The 25,493-nt window shown below is 44.7% G+C and overlaps 1 protein-coding gene across 1 annotated transcript; it reads right to left on the bottom strand.

The window, feature by feature from the left end:
• Window positions 1–1,035: 1,035 nt before the first annotated feature.
• On the bottom strand, window positions 1,036–13,048 carry LOC142023486 (CD276 antigen-like). Its single transcript, XM_075014492.1, has 7 exons — window positions 12,968–13,048; window positions 8,907–9,048; window positions 7,784–8,104; window positions 6,598–6,897; window positions 5,933–6,034; window positions 4,515–4,574; window positions 1,036–2,476 (listed from the first exon to the last, which is right to left on the bottom strand). The coding sequence occupies exons 2-7, from the start codon at window positions 8,974–8,976 to the stop codon at window positions 2,430–2,432; spliced, it is 900 nt and encodes a 299-aa protein (XP_074870593.1). The 5' UTR covers window positions 8,977–9,048; window positions 12,968–13,048; the 3' UTR covers window positions 1,036–2,429.
• Between the last annotated feature and the right edge of the window lie 12,445 nt (window positions 13,049–25,493).

Raw genomic sequence — 25,493 nt, 5'->3', positions numbered from 1 at the left:
TTTACAGGACTGCGGGAAGGGGGCACAGAGCCAGTAGTTTAGTTCAAATGTCCATACTTAGGGAGTTGCATATTATGACTTTGGTCCTACAAGCTTCTGATCACCATCGGGGAGTTTGAGGCGGTTGGACATCATACTGGGGAGACCTATTATCAGATGCCCTTTGATTATTGCCCTTGATTCTGGTTTGAACAGCAAGCTCAGAGGAACTAAAAATATTCCTCTGCCTCCCATTCTATGTGTCTTCCATAGCATATAGGTGGATCATGCTCTGAATTTTCATAAAGGGGTCTTGATTTCCCTCTCCTGGATCTTGTTCAGCTGGGAGCTAAGGTGGCATGTGGGGAGTTATATGCCCCCCACCCAATTTCTGCTAGAGTGGGAGTCAGGAGGAATGTGGCTGAGTGCCTGGGGAAGGCAGCTAGTGTTCCTGCTCAGCTGAGCTAGAAGGTGCCCATTGCACAGAAGAGAAATGGGGCTTGAAGTGCAGCTCCAACCAGAGGGGGCATAGGGAAGCCTTCTGAGACTTGTCCCTTCCTCACCCACAGCTGCAGTGATGTGCTCGGCAGCAGGTGTCCAGAGCCCTCCCCAACCCGTGCCGGTCCTCCAGCCGTCAGAAAATGAGTGGGGAAGGGGCTGTGATGGCGAGTGAGGGGGGAAGGTGGTGCTGGGTTGGAGTGGGTGTGGAAGGCAGGTGGCGGGGGGAGTAGAAAATGAGCCAGAGGCCACATATAGGGAAGACGTGCAACGCCCTCTAGTACCCCGGCTCCCTTTGGGCTGTCTCTGGCTGAGAATGCATCAGATGTAACATGGCCATCTCTGAGGCCCAATCCTGCCCTGTGACCTCTGTGGGAAGCTCAAGATGCTGCAATGGGCCTCCATGGCCACAGTGCAGGAGAGAAGCTTCACTTAATGCAGCAGCCCCACACCACAGGAACCGCTAGGGTACTCATTTACAGCAATATGCCAACCCCCATGCAGAGATATGGGCCTTGGCTTCCTACAGCATTCAACCTCTGTGCTGGAAATAAAGAAAGCATAGTCATGCCTTTAGTAAATACATAACGGTCATGATAGGAGCATCTGAGACATAACCCACTGGCCAATGTGCCCTTTGCAATGTTATGAAACTTCTAACCCTTATGGAACAAATATATTTCTATTCTTATTGCCAACACTGGCAAATTAATTCAAAAGGACAACTCAGAGAAATAAAACATAAGTAATTAATGTTGCAGTGAATTAAAATAAACTGTGAAGAAAACACCCACAGACAGAGAAAGTGCATATGCTAAGCCTGGAACACAGGTTCTCCCGGTACAACTTGAGTGCAAAAAGGCTTGTTTGGGTTGACATTTTTCAAATGTCACTAATGAAAATTCCACTTGGAAATTTTCATCTAGTTTCTCTGAATTCTGCTGGTACAAATGTTTTGGCATAGAACAATATTTGTACTATTGGTACAGAGGAATAGTTCCAGCAGTAGAAACCAACATAGGCCAACTGAAAGTCCTGAAAAGCTCTGACAGGCATTGCCATTAGTGGTTTGATGCACCAAAGTCTGAGAAAACAGTGTCAGACCTTGCCTTGCTTGGCCGTGGCCTTTGGCTTGATCTGCATGACTTTCTATGTACATAGACACGCTATCATTGCTGATATGCCTTGGGCCTTAACAGAACTTAATTAACCTCTTAACAATGACCAAAATATCCACCTCTTTGATTACGAGGCTCCTGAGACCCAGTGGATACATGGGCATGCAATCGCCTGCCATTTGCAAAGGTTTGGACGGAATTTTGTATGTGTATCTTCCTGTCCTGAAGAAGGCACATCCTGACCCTAATAATGGGTTCGATAACACCCTGGTCCCTGAGTTTGCTGAGCAGTGGGAAGAGTACAGGACTGACTGAAGCAATTAGACAATTCTGCAAGTGACTGAATCTGGTGCTGAGTTGCATGTTAGTACTGAGGTCTGCAGCCCCTAACAACTCCCCATTCTTCTGGGGGATGGTGAATTAGAGGAACACAAAGGCTGGTGATTATGCTCTGCACAGCTTTCCTGGTAGCTGCCAGCTGATGGCAGAATACAATGCTATATACATCTAGCTGCCATCTTAGCTCTTTCTAAAGGTAGGAAATAAAGAATTAATTCCATCAGAAGAGGGAGGAAATATGGCTTTAGAGTGTTTTTGGGAAAGAACTTTGCTCAAATGATCAGACTACAGTTTCCACTGAACACCAGTAGTGAAACTGAGTGCAGCATTTAGCCCCCAGCCTGCAAAATGGTCAAATCAATCAACAAAGTCTTTAAAATATGAGTTGCTTCACATTGTCTGATGGTTTAGCGTATGTGAACTGAATGTCCGTGAATCTTCTGCTGTGCTTAAATTCAGTTGCATTGGCGCAAGCTGGGTCATCATTCTTTCCCATCAGGAGCCATCTTGGTTTCGCAGGTCTTGGTTAGGTGTATTTTCATCTGTAAAAAACAACGGAGGAACTTTTGTGAGACCTCCATGGATGCGATTACCTCTTAACAAAATAAATGTCTGAAGCCCGGCTAGTGGCCACCTGGGTGACAGCGAGTCTGCTCCTGAGCCCTCTCCCACCAGTCCAAATAAGACTTTGATGGTCAGTGGCATTTCCCCAGTGTACAATGGGCGTCTGTTGGATCAGAACCAGGCCCAGTGTGAATCTGTCTGCACGCTGTGTGGGCAAGGCAAAGTCTATGGCAACGTCAGCTTCCCCTGCACGGCCCTGCCAAAGTAGCTCCACTCTGACCAGGTGGAACTGCCTATAAGGCTGAGGTGGATTCTGCACTGCAAAGGCTTTGCCAACACAGTAGAGCTGCACTGGCAAACCCCCAGCAGAGCAGCGGCAGCATGTTCGGGCAAGAGACATTCTTTGCGTTGTGGGTACTAGATCCCTGCCTCCCACGGCCAGAAGGGACCATTGTGATCATCTAGTCTGAACCCCTGCATAACACAGGCCATTGAAGTTCCCCAGAATCATTCCTTTGGAAGTAGAGCACATCTTAAACCAATCCAACGGTGTACGAAAAATTGCCAGTGCTGGAGAATCCACAACGGCCCAGGCTAAATTGTTCCACAGGTTAATTACCATCACTGTTTAAAACTCCCATCCCATGACTAGTTAACCCCTCTCTCCAAATGACATAGATTGTCCCGGCAAAAATGCCCCAGAGTCCAAATATGGTGCAGCTGGATAGCCATTTCCTGGAATGGCAAGGGGGAGGGAAAATAGACTTAAAAAATAAATAAATCTGTTAGGGGTGGTGATAGGTCTGTGAGTGCAGGGGACTGGACTCAATAGCCTCCTGAAGGTCCCTTCCAGCTCTATGAGCTAGGAATGTCTTCATAGGTCTGGTATAACCCTCCCAACCAATATAGATATGCTGTACAGCACAAGCCTGGCTTCTGTAGCCCATCAGTACTCCCCACCAGTGAGGCGGTGCAATGGGAGATCTGGATGGGTTGCCGGGACTCGCTGCAGATGAGTATGGAGGAGCAGAGGCTGAATTTCAGCAGGACTAACATGCGTGGGTAGAGCTGTATGGTGGCTGAATGACAGTGGCAGCACTGACATGGACGGTCAGGAGCCCATCAGCAGAGCAGTAGGGTGCCCCAGGACTGGCAGGGGGTGGTACAGATCAGGAGACAGAGGCATTTTCCTATGGGGCTATGTGTGATCCCAGAACATATTGTCTGCAGGTCAAAACTGAGGTATGTCTCAGCAGAGCTGTCTGGGAGAAGGTTGTGCAGCCAGCTAATGCAACACAAGACACTCGATTCTTATTGGCTATTTGTTTTGAAGCGCACTGAAATGTAACGAAGCCATCACAACACACCTACACTGGGCTAAATTCAACCTGGGCACCACTCCATTAACTTCAGCTGAATTACTGAATCAGCTGAGGAGAGCTTAAAGAGCCTAGGACTCTTCAGCTTAGAATAGAGGAGACTAAGGGGGGATATGATAGAGGTCTATAAAATTGTGAGTGCTGTGGAGAAAGTGAACAGGGAAAAATTATTTACTTGTTCCCATAACATCAGAAATACAGGACACCAAATGAAATTAATAGGCAGCAGGTTTAAAACAAATAAGGAAGTTCTTCTTCATACAGCTCACAGTCAACTGCTGGAACTCCTTGCCAGAGGAAGCTGTGAAGGCCAGGACTTTTCCAGAGTTTTAAAAAGAGCTAGATAAATTCATGGAGTCTAGGTCCATTAATGGCTGTTAGCCAGGATGGGTGAGGAATGGTGTCCCTAGCCTCTGTTTGTCAGAAGCTGGAGATGGATGGCAGGAGAGATCGCTTGATCGTTTCCTGTTTGGTCCACTCCCTCTGGGGCACCTAGTATTGGCCACTGTTGGCAGAAAGGATGCTGGGCTGAATGGACCTTTGGTCTGACCCAGCATGGCCGTTCTGACGTTCTTAAGTACATGATGGGTGAACTTGGCCCATGGTTAGATAAAATATTAAAAATTAAAAGGCTTACATTGTCTCAGGACTGGATACAGGGTTCTGATCAGGTCTACGATATTCCCTCTGGCCTCTGCTAGGAAAATGAAGGAGGAAAGAGATTGGCATTAGAAAATATACAAAAGTATATGATGACTTAATTTTAGGAACAAAACTGCAACAGGGAAAACAGATTTTAGCCACAGATTGAGGCAGATTTTGTCTCCTCCATGTTGAACAAACCCAGAGGCAACACTAAATGAGAGGCAACGTTCCCCTGTGAGCACAGATACAGGAAAGGACTCTGTTTTGATTTTGACTGGAGTCAGCCACGTGTGTTGGTACAGCTCTCTGTGTTGTTCCTTGTTCACTTGTATCAGAGGGTAGCCATGTGAGTCTGTATCCACAAAAGCAATGAGACCATCTGACAAAGTGGGTCTTTGCTTACGAAAGCTTGTCCTCTAAAAAATCTGTTAGTTTACAAGGTGCAACAGGAATTCTTGTCATTTTTGATCACTTGTGTACCATGTGCAGTGCTGTTCTGTGTGCACTCGAAGTTCTTTCTCTGGGCTGCCTTTGGCACTGCTACCCTTTGCTTAACTTAAAATCACATCTGACATTTAGCAAGGGATTAACCCTTTGCCTGGCTTGACACTAGTGGCAAAAGGAAACATTTTCAAAAATGCCTTAGGAGCCCTGGTCCCATTGTCTTTCAACTGGATCAAAAATATGCCAGGGGAACACTTTTTCTCAATTGTGGGCTTGGGCTTCACTAGGGGCACCTGGGGTTTACACTTCCCCAACTTTATTATTTTGCATGGCAAGACACAACCCGAGGTGTCTGGGCTGGTGCTGATCTGTACAATGGATATGGCTAAAAAGCACAGGGTACTTCAGTGGAGAAGGAAGGTATCCTTGATTGCTTGCAACTCCGTCATTTGAGGATACATAGGGACGCTCTACTCTCTGCTGACTCCAAGAGTAGACCTCACATGCTTGTTCAAGCTGACAATCATTAAATGTGGATTAGCTGAGTTTTGAGGGTACTACAGGTTGAACCTGTCTCGCCGGGCACTCTCTCATCCAGCAACATCTGTAATCTGACATAATTTTAATTAGCCACTTATTTAATTGACCACTTATCATGAGCATGGCCAAGTTTCCCGTAGTCCCGTAAAGTTTGTTTACAGCCACCAGTCCTGGCTCTCAGTGTTCTGTGCTGATATTTAGCTGTTGTTTACCCCTAAATGTCTTCAAAGAGCCAAGTAAGCAGTGGAAGTGTTGGTAATGTGCCAATATGGACCACCCATGGTCCAGCAAACTCTCTCAATCAGCACTACTTAAGGGTGCCGGACAAAAGAGGTTCAACCTGTAGCTCTCAGCAAGTGACTTTTTGAAATTCATCAGGTGCCAACCAGACAGGCTTTACCTTTCTAGTGTATTGACAAACTGTACCTCGCTGGCGGTACTTGTAGTAGAGAACAGCCGCAAAACAGCAGAGCACCAGAAAGACAAGTGCTACAATGGTGGCCACATGTTCTTTCCTGGTTTTGGGATCTGAAATAAAAACAGGTGTGTTACCATGGACTCCAAAACATGACAGCACCAACCAAAGCAGCAATTCACAGTGGGATGATCTGTGATTCCTACGGTACATTTGGCAACTGCTAAACATCTTGTCTTTGGCTACAGCTACACTATAGCCGTGACTCGAAATAACAACGCAACTTGAAGTTATTTTGAGTTAACTTATTTTGAACTTCCCGCTACCCCTCTCATGATGAGGGTTAGCAGGAACAAAATACTGCACTTGAAATAGACCTGCTATTTCGAGCACTGTGTTTAGCCATGGGATACATTTGCATCCTGAAATAGCAACCACAGTCTAGACATAGCCTTTTTGTCATCTCCTTTGCAGCTTCTTTAGAGTAGATGTTCAGAAAGGCCTAAGGGAACTGTATGTGGCTGGTGCTCATCATAACACTCGGACTAATATTCCAAGAACTTCCTGCCACACCTCCCTTTCCAGCTGGGGACCAAGAATTCTGCACAAGGCACCTGCTAATGTTTCATCAGCAGGAGATGATAGGTATGTGGCTGAAACTCAAAGTATTTTATACCTAAATCAAGATAATCAGCAACGCCTTCTGCACTCATGCACATAGTTTTGTTTCTCTTGGTGCGCTCATCATACAGCACGGTGCAGCAATATCCACGTGAAGTTATGCTGGGATTTGGATTGAGCGTGCTGGTAAGGCTGGTTAAGCCACGTTCTACTTCCCCGGATACCAGGTGTGCGCTGCTCGTCAGGTTATTCCCACAGTCATCAAACCAGTGGATCTGCCTTTGTGGATGCCCAATAGGTGATAGACAGGTGAGCTTGGCACCATCCCTAATGAGGTTAGGCTCAGCTTCAGGAACTGAAAGAAAAACAGTTTTGATTACGGCTTGTAAATCTGCTTTTTCGTGCTAGTAAAATCCAATGTTGTTTTGGAAGCCTGATCCTACACCATGGGAATGATAGTTGCAGGATAGGGTCTGCAACAACTGGATTGCTTTCTGACATTTGCAAGCTGTTAGATTCATCTGAACATAACTTCACATAGCCATTTCCTCAATGGGGGGCTAGGGGACCTGAGGAACAGCTAACCTAAGGGTCAAATTCAGCCTTGGTGTGGGAGGTAGTGCCACTGAAGTTTAGATGAGGATGAACTTGCCCTGAAATTGTAACAAACTTCCTGGCTGGATTCTCTGTGGGAATGGAGCAATATAATGTGGTGTGAAGGGTAAAAGCAACTTACATTTCTTACTGGGCAACAGGCACAAGGGAAGGGCATGCCTGAGAAAGGTTACTGGGTGGCCACATAGACCGGGCCACAATCTGGTCCTAAAGAAGCTGAAATAATACAAATGATTGGAAGAAGGAGAAGATCGTACTTAAATTCCATCTCCCCAGTGAGCAAGAACCTTGTAACTTGGTGAGCTTGCTCGTTACCACATGTTAAGTATACAAACACTAAATGCTGACCTTTCACCTGTTCTTCAGAGGACACCAGTCCTTTTTTATTGTATTTCAACTTGTTAAATTAGTGGGGCAGGGCAGGACCTGACTCAGTGTCTAATTTGTCTGTTATAGGTTATTTAGTCTGAAAATGTTTTTATTTTCTCTCAAAAGTGCTGGTAATAGTCCTTTGGAAATGAATCCAGGGTCTAACTGAACTTATTTATTAAAATGGTCAAAAAATATCTGACATGTGGAATAGTCTTATTACAGTGTCCATGATTCTCCCTGTTCTGTGAATTTACCTGTAATCTCCAGGGATATACATTCCTCCTGTTCCCCAGAGTCAGCAAAAAGATACCATTTATAACTTCCTTGATCAGTTACTTTTACTTCCTGTAAGTGCATTACTGTATGTTGTTTACGTCGCTCCAACTGAAATCTTCCTTTTTCTGTTTCATTGGAATTCATTGTGTTAAAAAGAATTTCTGGGCATGGGCTCTCTTCAGCACAACTTTGACAGCGCTTAATTACTACATTTTTAATATTCCGTGTGCCATTACATTCAATTTTAGCCGTTTTGTTGTATTCTGTCTTGTTATAGTGGCAAGAAAATTCTGCAAAGTCTGAAGGAGGCAGTGGGAAAAAGAACACAAATAAATTATTACTCAAGCAGAAATCACTAAGCGTTTGATTACTAAGATATGAGTAAGTTTAAGTGGAGAAATCTTGTATCTGTTAGACACCATTTGGCCATATTTTTTCGCAAGTTACACTCACACAACCCTACATAAACAAATATGTGTAATGGAGCACAGACTTTTAATTTGGGCTAAACTGATCTTTAGTGTAATTCCAGTGATTAAAGAACTGATGGCGACCATTCAAGTCTATCTTATCTGAAGAACATCTCCAGTTGGTGAAGAAGTACTGTTAGCATTTTAGTCCCAACTTTAGTCAAGAACCTTGAGGCTTTGTAGACAGGGGTCCTACCAACATTCCCGAAGCTGAACTTCTTTATTGGCTGAGCCAATGGGAGCAGAGTTTACAAGAAACAAATGATGATAACAATTGTTCTGGCTTAATCCCAACCAGGCTGCTGGTGGTAGGTGTGGGAGTGCTGTGATTTGTTGAATTCCTTAAATAATCTCTACTGTAATGTCTCCTTTTGCCAAGTTTCTGGTCCATCTCTATGGAAAATTCTAGCTTCAGTTCTAAGTAGCTTATCTTGGTTTCCTCCTTAGCCTAGCCCAGTGGTTGTTCTCAACCTATTTATCATCCAATACTCTCTGCCTCCCTGAAAGCTTTGCATGGAACAGATGATTAGGTTGATGGTGTTAATGGTTAACCATTCAGCTTTCTCCTTGCAACATAAAAAACACAGTATTGTGCGGTGAGTAGGAAACATGGTAAAATGAGGTGACTTACTATTCTTGCAGACAGGTGAGAAAATGAACAGGAGCAGGAGGCAGAGAGCTGTTTTCTGGAGGGAGCCCATTGGGGACCCAGATATCTGTTGCAAGAGCCTGAGGTGAAAGGTGCTGGAGACATTCAACGTTTTGATATTGTTCTGTAAGAGCAGAAGAGGTGACATCAGTTTCCTCGGTATGAACCGAATTCACGGTCTTTAGAATTCCCATCCCTGTTTCATCCTGTTTTGTCTCCTTTTCACCAGTCACAAAACAATCCCTCAGCACGCAGGCTTTTTACCTAAAGAAGAATGTGCCATACAATGCAGTGAAAGCACTCGGGTGACGAGTGGGCAGCACAGGGAGGCAGCTCCGTCTTGTCAAGGGAAGGGGGTTGGCTCCTGGTGGAGGGGACATTTTGGTGCTTTTCCTGATTCTGACTCTGTGAGACCCTGGGTTAGATGGACCCTGACCTTTGTGACCACTCTGGCCTCTGGTTCTGGGCACAAAGAAGAGCAGGGCAATGGGAGTTTTGAGGAGAGAATGTCTGAGCAAAACCCAGCTAGAATTTCAAATTGGCAGAATGCCACACTGAAACCCAACCAGAATTGCATGGGACATTGGGGAAGGGGCAGGAAAGACCATTCTCCAAACTGTGGAGCTTTTCCCAGCCCTTGTAACAAAGGCCTGCTGCTGAAAACAAGAGGAAGGTAGCTTCACATAGGCTATGGGTTAATCATTTCTAAGGACAAGAGCGTAATTCCCTCCACGGCCAGGGTACTCCTTGGTGTCTATGATGGAGAGGAGGCAAGGCCATGGTCAGGGTGCAGATGTCTGCCATGTGGACATATGTCTAGTAGGAATTTGGCCTGAGCAGGTTTCAGACTCTCATAATTTCCTTGCATTGCTGCCATGGCTGAGATCTGGACAAGTGATTCTAGTGCCAAGCTGCTGGATTTCCCCAGCACTATTCTGAGAGCCATCAAGCTCATAGAAAATAAACATATTTATTGTGCATCTGAATTTGCTGATGCTAAATGATGACATTCCTGCACTTTTCCTTTCAACCACCAGAGGGAGGACAGCCTCCATTTTAACAAGTGACAAGGCACAAAACGTACAATATGTTGTGTCACTCTTGTAATCTTTGCAAGTTTTAGGTTACCTGTCTTCCCATTGCAGGTTACAAGTGACTCCTAAGCGCAGACCCCCAATCACCCCTCCAAACCATTCATAGACCCCCAGCAAAGCCAATGCCCTGATGTCAGTAGAGTTACATCAGGGACTAATTTGCCTCCACCCTTGCAAAGAGGCCTGGGGGACAAGACATCCAGTCAATGAGCAGTGGTAATCAAGAAAGCTAATCAACTGTTGAAAATTGTAAAGAAAGAGATAATATGACAGAAAATGGGACCATGGCAAACCTGGTCACACCCATGATAAATGACAGAAAATAGTATATTGCGCTTATAGAAATCCATGGTACACCAGCATCTTGATTATTGCATGAAAATCTGATCACCCCATTTTAAAAAAAGTTATAATGGAACTGGAGAAGGTTCAGAAAAGGCCAACAAAATTATCAGGGTATGGTACAGCTTCTGTATCAGGAAAATTAATAAGACTGGGACTTTTCAACTTGGAAAAGAGATGACTAAGGGTGGATATAATGGAGCTCTATGAAATCATGAATGGTGCAGAGCAAGTAAATCAGGAGGTGTTAGTTACTTTTCATGACACAAGAGCTAGGGCTCACTCAATAAAATTAACAGGCAGAAGGTTTATAAAAAACAAACAAAAGGAAGTGTTTCTTCACACAGTGCACAGTCAACCTGTAGAACTCTTTGCCAGAGGATGTTGTGAAGACCAGGACTTTAACTGGATTCAGAAGAGAACTACATAAACTCATGGAGGTTAGGTCCATCAATGGCTATTAGCCAGGATGGGTAGGAATGGTGTCCCTCGCCTCTGTTTGTCCGGGGCTGGAAATGGATGACCGCAGAGGAATCACTCTGATGATTACCTGTTCTGTTCTCTCCCATGGGGCATCTGGCATTGGCCTCTGTTGGTAAACAGGATACTGACCTAGATGAACCTTTGGTCTGACCCAGAATAGCCATTCTTATGTTCAGGCTGGGCGGGGAAATTGTCCTTAGCCTCTGTTTGTCAGGGCTGAGAATGGGCAAAAGGGGATGGATCACATGATGATTATCTAAACAAAAAGCAGTGTATAGACTAGCACGGCTTACTCTCTGTTACTATTCATTGATGATTATCTGTTTATTCCCCTGAGACACCTGACATTGGCCACTGTCTGAGGAATTCAGGGCCACACACTCCCACCTGAGTACCTGCTAACTGGAAAATCAATCCACAATCAGTGTACAACAAATATAAAACAATGAACACAACCTGAGGTTGAAGACAACAAGAAAGTCAAGCCACAAAAACAAAAAACAAAAACAAACTAGCCAATCAAGCCATCAATGGCAAACAGCCCCAGAAATCTTTCTTTGAAATGTCAATTTGAGGTCTTCAGCTTCATTCTTGCAATCTAGGGATGGTGTAGATGGTGCTTGGTCCTGTCACAAGGGCATGATGACCTCTCCAGATCCCTTCCAGTTCTAGTGTTCTATGATTCTATAATCCTGGCTGGATTTATTTTCACTGTAAGGGTTATTCCTACTGAACTGGGGCATCTGAATTTGGCTGCGTTACTCAGCTGGTGAAAACAGGTCCCACTTTTCCCTGTCAGTTACGTTACAAAATAAACACTGCTGCTCTAAAAAGAAATACACAAGACAAGCAGAGAGGACATAAAAGAACATAGGATTAAATTCTGTAGGCATGTACCCAGAGGCAGAGCCAGGCTCAGAGACAAACCAAACAGGGAAAGATGCAGTTAGTAGGAGAGCTGGGATTATGTGGGGAAGTTGTTCTAGATTCAGTGGGAAAACAAGCACAATCAGCAGAATAGTTTAAACTACCTTTGCTCAAAACACTGGAAAATACTCAAGCATTGTTTACTGCATTATGTGAGTTACAGTGCTGACTGCTTATCAAAATTAAGTTGCAAGCATTTTAATTGTAAAGTTATAACAAACCCTTTAAAACCACCTCCTTTGCAAAACATCTACAAAACATCTACTTTGGAAAAAAGGGTCGCTATTGCCCATGCCAACAGGATGTAACATGACCAATGTGTGGGGGGCACCCACCTGAAAAAAGTTCTGGGTGTGCTATACCAATTCAAAACCTGACTGTCCACTGTGATTATTCACTCTAGTGTAAAGGCAGTGTAACATGGGGACCGGTCTGATAGGATGACATGTTTTCCCTACTTTGCACAGGTATAAATGGTGCAAAAACGGGAAGTATCAAGCAAAAGTTTTGCTGAGCAGCGCTCACATGCAGTACATTTTAGCATCCCTGTCTCATAGGTTATATCTACACCGCAGAAGAATGTGGTGTGCTTTTACATTGTTAACAATTTCAGGGTAAACTTCTCCTGCAGACTGTAATTTATACCTCCATGTAGTTAGCTGGGCAAATGCCAGGTCAGTAGCATTTCACCTCAACTAACTGAGAGACGTAACTAACACAAAATACAAAATAATGTGAACTATTTTGCAATGAATGCATAGTCTGAGGCAGGCAGAAACAGTCTTTGTGAGATTAAAACATTTGGGAAAGCATTCAAGATTTCAGAGAAATGTTTTAAGCGCTTAGGATTTTTAGTACATCTTAAGCAACATGCACAGAGTAGAAGCAGCGTGCAATTTCCTTGTACGACATAGGCTCTAACAGCATGCATTGTTCAGCTGACAATGGCTTAGATTTTTCAGTGCAAATTTCGAAGTGACTCTTTAAAGAGAAACCAGCAAACTTTGCAAGAGAAAAAAGCAATCCAGTTGTCACCTGTTCAGAGCCTGGAAAAGAATAATGTACTACAGTACCTGAAAGATGTCAAGCATCCAAAATAATTTTTCTGATCCCTCACTGCTTCGTTCCCTAGTAAATTCACTTCCAACAGCTGGGAATCTTGCAAGAGGAAGACTTAACTGTAAGGTGTATGCTTACCCAGTCCTGTTTATTCTGCAGCGGCTTCAGCCCATGGGGTATTTCAGAGATGAGTGGAAGGTAGATGAGTAGAAATGGGGATTTTCCTGTATGTGCACTTCGAGCTCGGACTATGGAATGAAGTGAAAGCACTGAATTTCCCATCATTGCTCCAAGAGCTTTCACTTTCATTCTCACAGCAAAGGCTATACTGAATTGTATGGGAACTGTTACTAGCATTCAGTGCTGGATGTAGGTACAGGCACCATAAATCACTGTCCAGGTAAAGAAAAGGTAGGACTGTGCCAGTGGCTGTTGAACTGTGGGAAGGACATAACTGTGGTGCAAGGTGGGAAACTACTCAATGTCTTAATTCAGCATGTTATCTCACAGAATCACAGGGCTGGAAGGGACCTCAGGAGGTCATCTAATCCAGTCCCCTGCTTCAAGCAGGATCAACCCCCACTAAGTCATCCCAGCCAGGACCTTGTCCAGCGGGGACTTAAAAACCTCAAGGGATGGAGAAACGACCACCTCTCTAGGCAACACATTCCAATGCTTCACCACCCTCCTGGTGAAGTAGTTTTTTCCTAATATCTAACCTACACCTCTCCCTCTTCAACTTCAGACCATTACTCCTTGTTCTGCCATCTGACACCACTGAGAACAGTTTCTCACCCTCCTTTTTAGAGCTTCCCTTCAGGAAGTTGAAGGCTGCTATTAAATCACCTCTAAGTCTTCTCTTCTGTAAACTAAACAAGCCCAAATCCCTCAGCCTATCTTCATAGGTCTTGTGCTCCAGACCTTAATCATTTTTGTTGCCCTTTGCTGAACCTGCTCCAGCAAATCCACATCCTTTTTATACTGGGGGCCCAAAACTGGACACAATATTCCAGATGTGGCCTCACCAGTGCCAAATAAAGAGGAATAACTACTTCTCTAGAGCTGCTTGAAATGCTCCACCTAATGCACCCTAGTATGCCGTTAGCCTTCTTGGCTCAAGGGCACACTGTTTACTCATATCCAGCCTTTCATCTACCATAACCCCCAAGTCCCTTTCCATCGTACTGCTGCTGAGCCAGTCGGTCCCCAGCCTCTAACAATGCTTGGGATTCTTCTGCCCCAGGTGCAGGACTCTACACTTCTTCTTATTGAACTGCATCAGATTTCTTTTGGCCTAGTCCTCCAATTTATCCAGATCCCTCTGGATTCTCTCTCTACCCTCCAACGAATCTACTTTACCCCCTAGTTTTGTGTCATCCACAAACTTGCTGAGGGTGCAATCCAGTCCCTCATCCAGGTCATTAATAAAGATGTTGAATAACACTGGCCCCAGAACTGAGCCTTGCGGCACTCCGCTTGAAACAGACCACCATCCAGATATTGAGCCACTGACCACTACCCGTTGGGCCCGACCATCAAGCCAGCTTTCTATCCATCTTATGGTCCAAGGATCCAAACCATATTTCCTTAACTATGGACAAGAATGTTGGGGGAGACCATATCAAAAGCCTTGCTGAAGTCAAGGTATATCACATCCACTGACTTCCCCATGTCCACAGAGCTTGTTACCTCGTCATAGAAGCTAATCAGATTGGGCAGGCAGGACTTGCCCCTGGTGAATCCATGTTGGCTACTTTTGATCATTTCCCCCTCTTCCAAGCGCTCCAAAACGGATTCCTTGAGGATTCCCTCCACTATTTTCCCAGGGATTGAGGTAAGGCTGACCAGTCTATAGTTCCCTGGATTGTCCTTCTTTCCTTTTTTAAAGATGGGCACTACGTTTGCCTTCTTCCAGTCATCCGGTATCTCCCCTGATCTCCAAGAGTCTTTAAGGATAATGGCCAAAGGTTCAGCAATGACATCTGCCAATTCCCTCAGTACCCTAGGGTGCATTAAATCCAGACCCATGGACTTGTGCAAATCTAGTTTTTCTAGATAGCTCAGAACTTGTTCCTTCCCCACAGATGGCTTCCCTCCACCTTCCCATACTGCATTGTCTAGGACCGTCATGTGGAAGTTGACTTAGTCCGTGAACACTGAGGCAAAAAAGCATTGAGTACTTCAGCTTTTCCTGCATCATCTGTCACTAGGTTACCTCCCTCTTCCAGTAATGGACCCACACCTTCTCTGATAACCTGTTTATTGTTCACATGCCTGTAAAAACCCTTCTTGTTACTCTTTCACATCCCTTGCCAGCTGCAGTTCCAATTGTGCTTTCGCTTTCCTTATTACTGCCCAGCATTCTCCAGCCATATGTTTATGCTCCTCCTTAGTCAACTGTCCACTTTTCCATTTCTTGTATGCATCCTTTTTTAATTTAAGCTGACTAAGGATTTCCCTGTTAAGCCAAGCTGGTTGCCTACCCTATTTGCATTTCTTACTATGCAGCGGGATGCTTTGTTCCTGTGCCTTCAGTAAGACTTCTTTAAAATAGTGCCAGTTCTCTTCAACTCTTTTCCCCTTCATCTTTGTTTCCCAAGGGATCCTGCTCATCCATTCTCTCAGGGAGTCAAAGTCTGCTCTTCTGAAAGCAAGGGTCTGTATGTTACTGCTCACCTTTCTTCCTTTTGTCCGGATCATGAAATCTACAATTTCATGGTCACTGCAGCCCAGGTTCCCTCCCACTTCTATTTCTTCTACTAGTTCCTCCCTGTTTGTGAGCAGCAGGTCAAGTTGCGCACAGCCCCTGGTCAGTTCCTTCAGCACTTGTACCAAGAAGTTATCCCCAACATTCTCCAAAAACTTCCTGGATTGTCTGTGTGCTGATGTATTGGTCTCCCAACAAATGTCCAGATGATTAAAGTCTCCCATGATAACCAGGGCCTGTGATTTGGAAGCTTCACTTAGCTGCCTGAAGAAAGCCTCATCTGTCTCCTCTCCCTGATCTGGTGGTCTATAACAGACACCAGCTACAACATCACCTCTGTTACTTCCACCTCTAAGCTTAACCCAAAGACACGCAACTGGATTTTCTCCTTCCTCATACTGGAGCTGTGAGCAATCACACTGCTCCCACACGTAGAGCTCAACTCCTCCTCCTTCTCTCCCGTCTGTCCTTCCTAAACAATTTACAACCTTCCATGACCATACTCCAGTTATGCAAATCGTCCCACCAAGTCTCCATTATTCCAACCACCTCATACTTGTTTGATTGTGCCAGGGCCTCTAATTCTTCCTGTTTGTTCCCCAGGCTTCTGGCATTAGTGTACAAGCATCTTAGAGAAGGGGCTGATTGCCCCACTTTCTTCTCTTCACCCAGGAAACCCACTTCATTGTTCCCTTCTCCTTCCCCACTTACCTCAGGGCTTGTGTCGCCTTCCCATGACAAACCTAGCTTAAAGCCCTCCTCACTAGGTTTGCAAGCCTGCCCACAAAGATGCTCTTTCCTCTTTTAGTGAGGTGGATCCCATCTCTTCTCTGCAATCCCTGTTCACGAAACAGAATCCCATGGTCAAAGAAACCAAATCCTTCCCGGCTACACCACCTACGCAACCACACATCTACCTCTGTGATTTGACAATCCCGACGTGGACCCCTTCCTTCCACAGGAAGGATAGACAAGAAGACCACCTGTGCGCCGTATTCCTTGAACTTGTATTCCTTATCTATATTTGCAGAGCTGGTTCTTAAATGGGAGTGTGGCTGATGCTATTGTTTTAAGCAGTGGGGAGAACAGGAGGCTGGACTGGAACTGGACTATATGTTAGCCTAAGAGTATGTCTACTCTGCGGGAAAGATCGACCCAGTCAAGGCTGATCTGCTGATGTTTGAGTTCATGCGCCTGGTAGAGAAGCATGACATTGAACTATTTGGGGTCGGCCGTCGACGCCTGTACTCTTCAATACTGCGAGGAATAAGGGAGGCCGATTGGGAGAGTCAGTTGCGGATAAGTTGATTCAAGCTATGCAATTGCCGTAGCAAAAATTGGCTATCTGCAATTGACTTACCTGCCTAGTGTAGACCAAGATTAAGACCCCCTATTCCCTGAGGCCTTTTTTGGGCTCTGCCACTGACCATCTGTGTGGTTCTGGGTAAATCTTGTGAGCTTCCCTATGCTTCATGCTCTCTATTGGTAAAATGATGCTCAACAGCCATGGCATGGTGATTTGAGATCTACCGATGAGTGCTGCTATGTGTTATTGTTTAAATGGAAATGGTACGTAGTGTTATTCTGCCTTTTGAGGGAGGGAATGCAGGTCAATAAATTTGAACTAGGACTAAAGGGTTCCATTCTTTATTGCCTTGCCTGATGTGGCTTCTGCATGCCTCAGTTTACGCATCTCTAAAATGGTCTGCATGGGTTTTGGGAGACTTCATTAATCAATGAGTTGAAACCTGCCGACCTTACTTATGAGAAATACCAGGAACTTAGCAGAATCATTTCCAGTGTTTGCACAGAGTTTTGAGATCCCTGGAGGAAAAGTTAAGTGTTAACTACTGTTGACATCAGTGACAGAGAGGGGCATGAATCAGTTTCTAGCAGGACAAACAACAAACCAGTAAAAATTCAAGCACAGCAGTCTGCCCAGCAGTGCTATAGGTTGCCAGCATGTGGTTTGAAGTAAAACATTTCCGATGGGATTCTGCTACGTCCCAGGCCAATGAAACTGTCCAAGGTAGCATGCAGGGAGTGGGAATGCAATGAGGGATTCATGTAAAGCGTAAATTCAAAGCACATGTCCTCACATTCCTGCTGTTTGCACACCACATTTATATACAGCAAGAAACAAGAGGCAAGAAATCCCAGAAAGCTGTTCTGGACTGTGAGACAATGTGTTGTGGGGATGGAAGAGAAAGAGTGACGGGTGGATTTGAGTAATAATGTGATTTTGTTAGAAAGATTCGGCCACATTTCAAAGTGCATTATGGTTGCCTAACTCTAGATTCAGATTAACATCTAGATTGAGTTCTAGATTTTATCAATTTAGGAGCCTAAATACCTCGGAGGATCTCGCCCTGGTTGTTAATTCTTAGAACATAGTACTAGGATTCCAAAGGGAGAGGATGACTCACCAAGGCTGGGTAGACACCAGCAGAAGGCAGAAGATTGAAAAAGACAAATCAGGCTGAGCCTCCCATGCCTGGGCATGGCTAGTTAGGGATGACCACACCTTGGCTATGGTTACACTAGTGAGTTTTGCCCGCAAAACCCTGGTTTTGTCAACAAACATAGGGGAGCATCCACACACAAATTGGGATTTATTGACAGTGTCTCAACAAAACCCAGCACATTCACTGGCAACCTTCTGCCTTTCTCAGACAAGGAAAAATGCCTTTTGTTGACAGGTTCTGTCAACAAAAAAGCTGTGTGGATGCTCTGGGGGTGTGAAGGGCCTTCTGTCCACAGACAGGGCATCCAGAAAAACGGGCAGCCCTGCCTGCTGTGATCATGTGCCTGTTTTGTCAAGAGAGCTGCAGGGCAGTCCGAACCGAGCACTCTCCCAATCGACTTTGATGTGTGGCTGCACTCTGTCGACAGAAATTTTGTTGGGAAGTCTCTTTCAACAATGACCTCTGTTGACAGAGCAGTGTAGTGTAATGTAGCCCTAGAGTGGAACAGGGAGGCCTGAGAGTTTGGCCTAGAACCAGGGAGGTGGAAGTCCTGGATTTCACTTCTGTCAATCTTTGGCCACATGAGAGAAATTTCTTGTCCTCCAGTGTAAAACTCAGGTCAACAGCCTTTGTGCAGGGGGGCTATGCTGAGTGAATGGAATCCTTACTTCCCCCGTGGCCTATGTCCAAGGAACATGGGGGGAGCCATCTAGCCACTGAGCTGTGCAAGTGATAGTGACCCACTATGCATCTCTTATACAGGGACTTTCCAAGACCTCACTGTCAGGGCCCAGGCCCACTGCCTCTCCCCACTCCCATCTCCTTTGCCACAGAGAAAGCCCATGTGGCACAGTGCTCTGTGAGTGGAGACCTCACCCTGGTTCTTGCCAGCAATGAAAGTCATGCAGTGCACCAGCAGCTGGATCAGGGGGCACAACAGACTTGCTGGGCCCTTTGGCCAGGTGGGAGGGCTGAGCATGATGATTACAGAAAGGGTGGGGTCTTTGTGGAAGAAGCAGGGCAAGGCTCCCCCGGGCTAGGCTCCCCCTCCATCACTTCTGCACCACCTGGAGTATGCTGTGTAAGACCCCAGCAGTGATTTAAAGGGCCTCTTGCTCTGGCTACCACTGCTATCACAGTACTGGTAAAAGCAGGGAGCTCCACGTCCTTTAGAATCACCAGCTCCTGGGACAGCTGTCTCCTTTGCCCCCTGCCCCTGTCAGCAGGCCTGTGTGAGAAGAATACGGGTTGGCAAGTTTTAAAGCCACAGAACATTTTACACTGAAATGAACAGACACTCGAGTCAGCAAATGGGTTGCTTTTTCCTGAAAGACATCTGTTATGAATGGGAACTGCAAAGAGAAGCCTAAACTTACCTGGACAGCTAGGAAAGGGTTAAACTAACCTGCCTTGGAGGGAGGGGGAAAGAGTCAATAGGAGCAAGAGGAAAAATTCAAACCTGAACATGAATCAGAGCATCATCTCCTGTGTTAGAAAAAGAGGGGGATCTCTCCTGGGATGGAGGGGAAGGAATGAGCTCATCCAGAATAGTTCCCCTGGGCTCATCAGAAAGTACAAGTTGGGGAAAGTTTAGATACCTGTACAAGGCTTATTATTTTAATTGTTTGGGGGTGTTGGAAATTACATTGGAGCTGGGTATTTGTTCCTTTTGTTCTCTCCCATAACCAATAATCTGCCCCAGGGAAAAATCCCTGTGCTTTGCTTTAATTCATGTTTTTTAACACTAAACTATGTACAATGGTTGCAAGTATAGTCTTTTCTTTAATAATAGAAGTGTATTTTCTTTGTTAACAAGTACTGGTTGATCCTTTGTGTCCTACAGAGACTTAACACTACATGCCTGGCCGCAGACATGCTACTAGAGAGCTCACAGCTCCCTGCAATTATTTTTTTTGGGGGGTGCTCTTGTTATGTCTTTCAAAATACTTAGAAAAATGAGTTTGGGGGTTTTGCCCTTAGGGAAGAAATTGCAAGTGATTTTTTTTCCTAGAAAGGGGACTTTGGTGGTGGCAGCTATGATTAATTGCATGGAAAACTGAAATCAGGAGAACTTTTCTGCTTCTGGGAACTGCAGAGTCAGAGTCTAGCACTGTTTTATTTAACTAGGCAGCCCTCATTACCTGCATTCAATGTGCCAGGGTGGGGAATCAGCTGTAACAACGTCTACATGAGTCACCCATTGACATCAATGGAATTTGGTGTGTGAATAAGGATGGTGAATACGGCTTGCAGAGTCCATACAGAAGAAATTACCCTCCTAAGAGCAGAGGGGTACAGTTCCTTTTGGCTCTCTGCTGCCAAGTTTCAGGGCCAGGACCCAGGCTTCCCCTCACCTCATTTAAACATGGTGTGTTTGCCATTATTGCCTCCTGCATTAGGAGCCCTTCTGGTATAAACATTTTCCTCTAATATCTTGTGCTTCTACAGCTTGATTTATATCTTTCAGCCCTTTCTTTTCAGCTCTTGTGTGGCAAGAGCTTCCACCAAGAACATGAAATGAAACTTGGTAATGAGTGTTAGTCTTTGTTGCTTAATCACTGCTTTTGTGTCTGCTCAGTTCAGTGGCTGTTGCAAAACTCTTCCTTTGGGAGTGCACTAGTTACAGTGTTCACAAGGGCTTAGTGGTTCTCATAAAATTACACTACTGCACACAAAATATATTTCTGAGTTATATGAATGGAGCTCAGAGCATACAGATGGATGCTTTTGTTATTATTCCTATAGATTTAAATAAATAAACCTTCATCTTATCTCAGAGGCCATGGAAGGACTTGGCTTCCAGCATAACCTATATCCTTCTGAGGATGCAATCTTACACTTTATTTGTAGAACCATAGAATAAAGAGAATATTGAAGAAACTTGGAGAGGTCATTAAGTTCAGTCCTTTGCACTCATGGCAGAACCAAGCATCCTATATACCAGCATTTCTCAACCTTTTTTTTATAACGTACCCATTTTCAGGCACACATTTTTTTCTGCCATTGCAACACATTTGTTTAAGGTTTAGCGTTCTAGAACTTCTGAAAATATTTTCTGAATAAGTGCCTGAATATTACAGAGCCGTGGTTCTCAACCTTTCCAGATAAGTGAAGCCCTACTTACTTCCAAAATCAGACTTTAAAATACAAAATTGTTGTAACACACTATTACTGACAAATTGCTTCCTTTCTCATGGTTACCATAAAATTATGAAATAAATGAATTAAAATATAAATATTGTATTTAAACCTGGGTGTGTAAAACACAGAGCTGTTAAAACAAGTCATTGTATGAAACTTGTTTGTACAGACTTTTATAATGCTTTTTATGTAAGCCTGTTGTAAAACCAGGCAAATAGTTAAATGAGTTGATGTATCCCCTGGAATACCTCTGAGTATTCCCCAAGGGGTACAGGTACTCCTGGTTGAGAACCACTCATCTGGACCTTCTCTGACAGGGGTTTCTCTAACCTGCTCTTAAAAATATCCATTGATGGAGATTCCACAACCTCCCTAGACAATTTATTCCAGTGTATAACCAAACTGACAATTTGGAAGCTTTTTCCTAATGTCCAACCTAAGTGTCTGTTGCTGCAGTTTAAACTGTTTGTGTCACAGAATCATAAAACCCTAGAACTGGAAGGATTCTCGAGGGGTTATCAAGTCCAGTCCCCGGCCTTCTTGGCAGGATCAAGTACCAGCTAGACTATCCCTGATAGGTGTCTACCTAACCTGCTCTTGCATATCTCCAGTGATGGAGACTCCACAACCTCCTAGGAAATTTATTCCAATGTTTAACTACCCTGACGATTAGGAAGTTAGCAGAAGTGGGTTGGGGTGGGGTCTGGGCAAGAGGGAGGTTGCGTGAGGAGGATGGGGGGACTTACCTTCATAGCTCCCTGGGAGCACGCATGGCTTGGGAGCCACCATCACTCCCAGGCACGACCACCCCTGTTGGTGCCATTGGCCAGGAATCTGGCCCATGAAATTAGCAGGGAAAAAGCCTACAGGCAAGTGCTTCCCTGTTTTGCCATTGCACCAGGTGTGGGAAGGGAGAGCAGCAGGAGCAGAGTCGCTTCCTCCCCTGCCAGGCAGAGTTGTGAGGCTCCGGATTTCCCCCTGTCATAGCTGATTCCCCACACTGGCACTTCAAGTGGAGGTAACAGGGACTGGCTAGTTAAATGAAACACTTGCTAGGCCCTATCTCTGCAGTTCCCAGAAACAGAAAATTTTCAGTTTTTCCTGACATCAGCCAATAGCTGTCACCACCAAGTGAACAAAATCCCCTTCTCAGAAAAGAAATCACTTGAAATCTCTCCCCTAAGGGCAAACCCCCAGCCTCCTTTTCCCAAGGAGTTGCAAAGAAATAACAGTAACATGTGTTGGTGTTCCTGGCTGGCTGGACAAGAACACAGACATATGGGCTACATCTACACTGAAAGAAATCTTCAAAATGGCTATGCAAATGGCCATTTCAAAGATTACTAATTAGATGCTGAAATGCATATTCAGCACCTCATTAGCATGCCGCCGGCCGTGGCTCTTCAAAGATCCGCAACCGGCGGCATGCTAATGAGGTGCTGAATACCTCATTAGTAATCTTTGAGATGGCCCTTTGCATGGCCATCTCGAAGATTTGTGCTAGTGTAGACACGGCCATGGTCTTTTTATTTCTTTCTTTGTCTTGTTTTTCTTTCTATGCTTCTGTGTCTGGCCAGAAAAGAGGCTGCATCTGCATGCCAGCCTAAACTCGAAAAAAGCTATGCAGTTTGCACTACTGAGATAAGTATGAATGGATCCAGCGATGAATCCATATGAAAAATGAATCCAGTAAATATTCAGGCCACAACATGATCTGGGCGTACCAATATGTCAGTAGAAAGGAAATGTTTAGTCAAATGTGATCAGCTTACTTTTTACTTTGGATTTGGTGTGGAACTTCTCAGGCTAGCTGGTGTATTCCCCCTTGTACACTGTAATTTCTGAACTGCGTCTCCAGAAAGTAATTCTCTGTGCTATCATCTACCTTATTTTTAAGTTGCTTTATCACTTTCTTGGTATACTTTATCTTTTGTTTTGTTTTGTTTTGTTTTGTTAATAAATTACTTTTTAAGGCAATGATTTGATTCCTGTGTCCTGGAGAAGGGTCTATTTAGATCCGGGCCCAAGACTGAAAGGTCAGCTATCAAATTACAGCTTAATTTTTTTGTTTTGTTTTGTTTTCAACCTATCTCTAGGGGAGGGCGAAGAGCCTGGGGTTACCCCCCAGGGAGACATCCCAAGTGTGTCTGCCTAGGTTCTAAAGAGGGGTTTTCTCACTTGGGTGGTGGCAAGGGTCAGGGAATTAGTGAACTTGGGAAGCTTTTTAACAGAGCCTATAAAGGCAAGATATTTTTAAGGTCTCTTGTGGGTCCCCATCTTCTGCACTCGGAGTGTCGGAGTGGGGATCAGCCCCGACAGATACAGAATCACAGAATCATAGGGCTGGAAGGGACCTGAGGAGGTCATCGAGTGCAGCCCCCTGCCTCAAGCAGGATCAACCCCCGCTAAGTCACCCCAGCCAGGACCTTGTCCAGCTGGGACTTAAAAACCCCAAGGGATGGAGAATCCACCACCTCTCTAGGCAACGCATTCCAATGCTTCACTACCCACCTGGTGAAGTAGTTTTTCTTAATATCTAACCTACACCTCTCCCTCTCCAATTTCAGACCATTACTCCTTGTTCTGCCATCTGACACCACTGAGAACAGTTTCTCACCCTCCTCTTTAGAGCTCCCCTTCAGGAAGTTGAAGGCTGCTATTAAATCATCTCGAAGTCTTCTCTTCTGTAAACTAATAGTTCTGCTGTGTCCTTTAACTGGGTGTGTAAAACCACTCCTTTCCCTTTCTTCACTGTAACTTACAGAACATGTCTATATTGAGGAACCTTGCCCCCATGAAACACTTTGGATGATTGTCTGGGACCACTGGACGTATATGCAGTCCCAAAGAGACTCAGATTTGATTTCCAAGAGCTACCTTAAAAGTCCATATCCCATTCCCTGGCTCAGATTCTTCCATGCCAAGAATCCTGAGATTAGCTTTTGGAATGGTTCCCGCGTTCTTTGCATACAGCAGTGTTTTCTTTAACCCTCATGGCAGGGCATTTTTAGAGCTATCAAGTTCAGCTTTTACAACATCCCATTATCATCTGTACCTTAAACACCTGTTTCTGTTGTCAACTTCTTGAATAATCCAAGGGCAAAGGCTTCACATTTGTGATCCAATCTTCCACTCACAGATTTAGCAGTTTGCAAGACAGTCCCATGTGTAGCATTGAGCAAACCAGGGCATTGCTTTAAGATGGTCCAGTGGCAGTGGTATCAGGAGTGTTGGGGGTTGAGTTATCATCATTTGCTGAAATTGCAGTAGTTTTTGGTCAGAGCCCCAGGACTGGTGGGGCTGGACTCCAATCAGCTTTAAACAGCAGAGTAGTCTGCCTGCCTGGTTTAGCCTATAACAGTGTTTACCAAAATCACACAGCAACAAAAACAAAATGCAGAAATCGACTGAATGCTGTGCCAGATGTGCGCATCTACCTTTCCAGTATTAAACAAACTCTAAAAAGAAGAAAAACTACTCTTCACATTGAAAACCACCAATATAATGCATATTAGTTTTTGAGCTTTATTTCTGTAAACATTAAATGTGACTTTTGTTTTTAAATGTGTGCAATTAAACTAAATGTTGATCTCAGGGCCTCATTTATCATTCTTTTATTAATATCCCTAACTTATTTCTGGTCTACTTTTTCAGTTCCACATATAGGAGTGTTATTAGGGGTTCCTCAAAATTCTTTTGGGTTTAAAAGAGTTTCATGGCCAAATAAAATTGGGAAACACTGGCCTAGAAGGATAGGTACTGTCAGTTATCCCTGTAACTCTTGCATAGTGTTGGCCTTTTTAGGTACAGTGCCTAGAGAAGTATAAGACAGAGAAGCAAGAAAAGCCTGATCAGGCAGCTGTGTCTGGCCCTGTCAGACACCCAGATTGTTTTCCCATATTGTGGGATATCTTGAGAAAACTTTCACGCTAAACTCTTTTGTGGACATCTACAAAATATAGTCTTGCAAGCACTTAATTTGTGAAGTGTGTGCACTGTCACAAACTGCAGGCAGTGTACTACAAGAGCCTGGTGGAAAGCAAATATGCTGGGAGCTGAGTCTTTTTATTCCCCACCTAGGCTCACGAAGTGCAACCCAGCAGCCAAGGCAGACAGCTGAGGCTCATTAAGTCTGCAGCAAAAATGCTAATTAGACCCCTGCTGCTAGTTAAGGCCTTCTGGCTCACTGTGAAACATTCCTCCTTACCCTCCAGGCAGGGGACAGGAAGGAGAAGAGGAATGGACCAGGAAGAGAGGCTGGAGGACTGAGGTTTAGAATAGAGAAGTGGCTCAGCCAGGTACAGGGGAAGGTGCTAGAGAGAGGCCACTATGTTTGGGGCAGGGGAAAAGC

Source organism: Carettochelys insculpta, chromosome 20 (genome assembly GCF_033958435.1).
Source record: "Carettochelys insculpta isolate YL-2023 chromosome 20, ASM3395843v1, whole genome shotgun sequence".
Lineage (NCBI taxonomy): Eukaryota > Metazoa > Chordata > Testudines > Carettochelyidae > Carettochelys > Carettochelys insculpta.
The sequence above is the reverse complement of the archived record's forward strand: the minus strand, read 5'-3'. Positions and strand labels throughout refer to the sequence as shown.

What these genes read in the sequence shown, in the direction of transcription:
- LOC142023486 (XM_075014492.1), bottom strand. Translation starts at nt 8,976, where the DNA reads ATGGGCTCCCTCCAGAAAACAGCTCTCTGCCTCCTGCTCCTGTTCATT. An exon ending in TATATCCCTGGAGATTACAG is followed by an intron (nt 6,898 to 7,783) that starts GTAAATTCACAG and finishes TTTTTCTTTCAG; the next exon opens with TTCCTGAAGCTGAGCCTAAC. An exon ending in CTACAAGTACCGCCAGCGAG is followed by an intron (nt 4,575 to 5,932) that starts GTACAGTTTGTC and finishes TCATTTTCCTAG; the next exon opens with CAGAGGCCAGAGGGAATATC.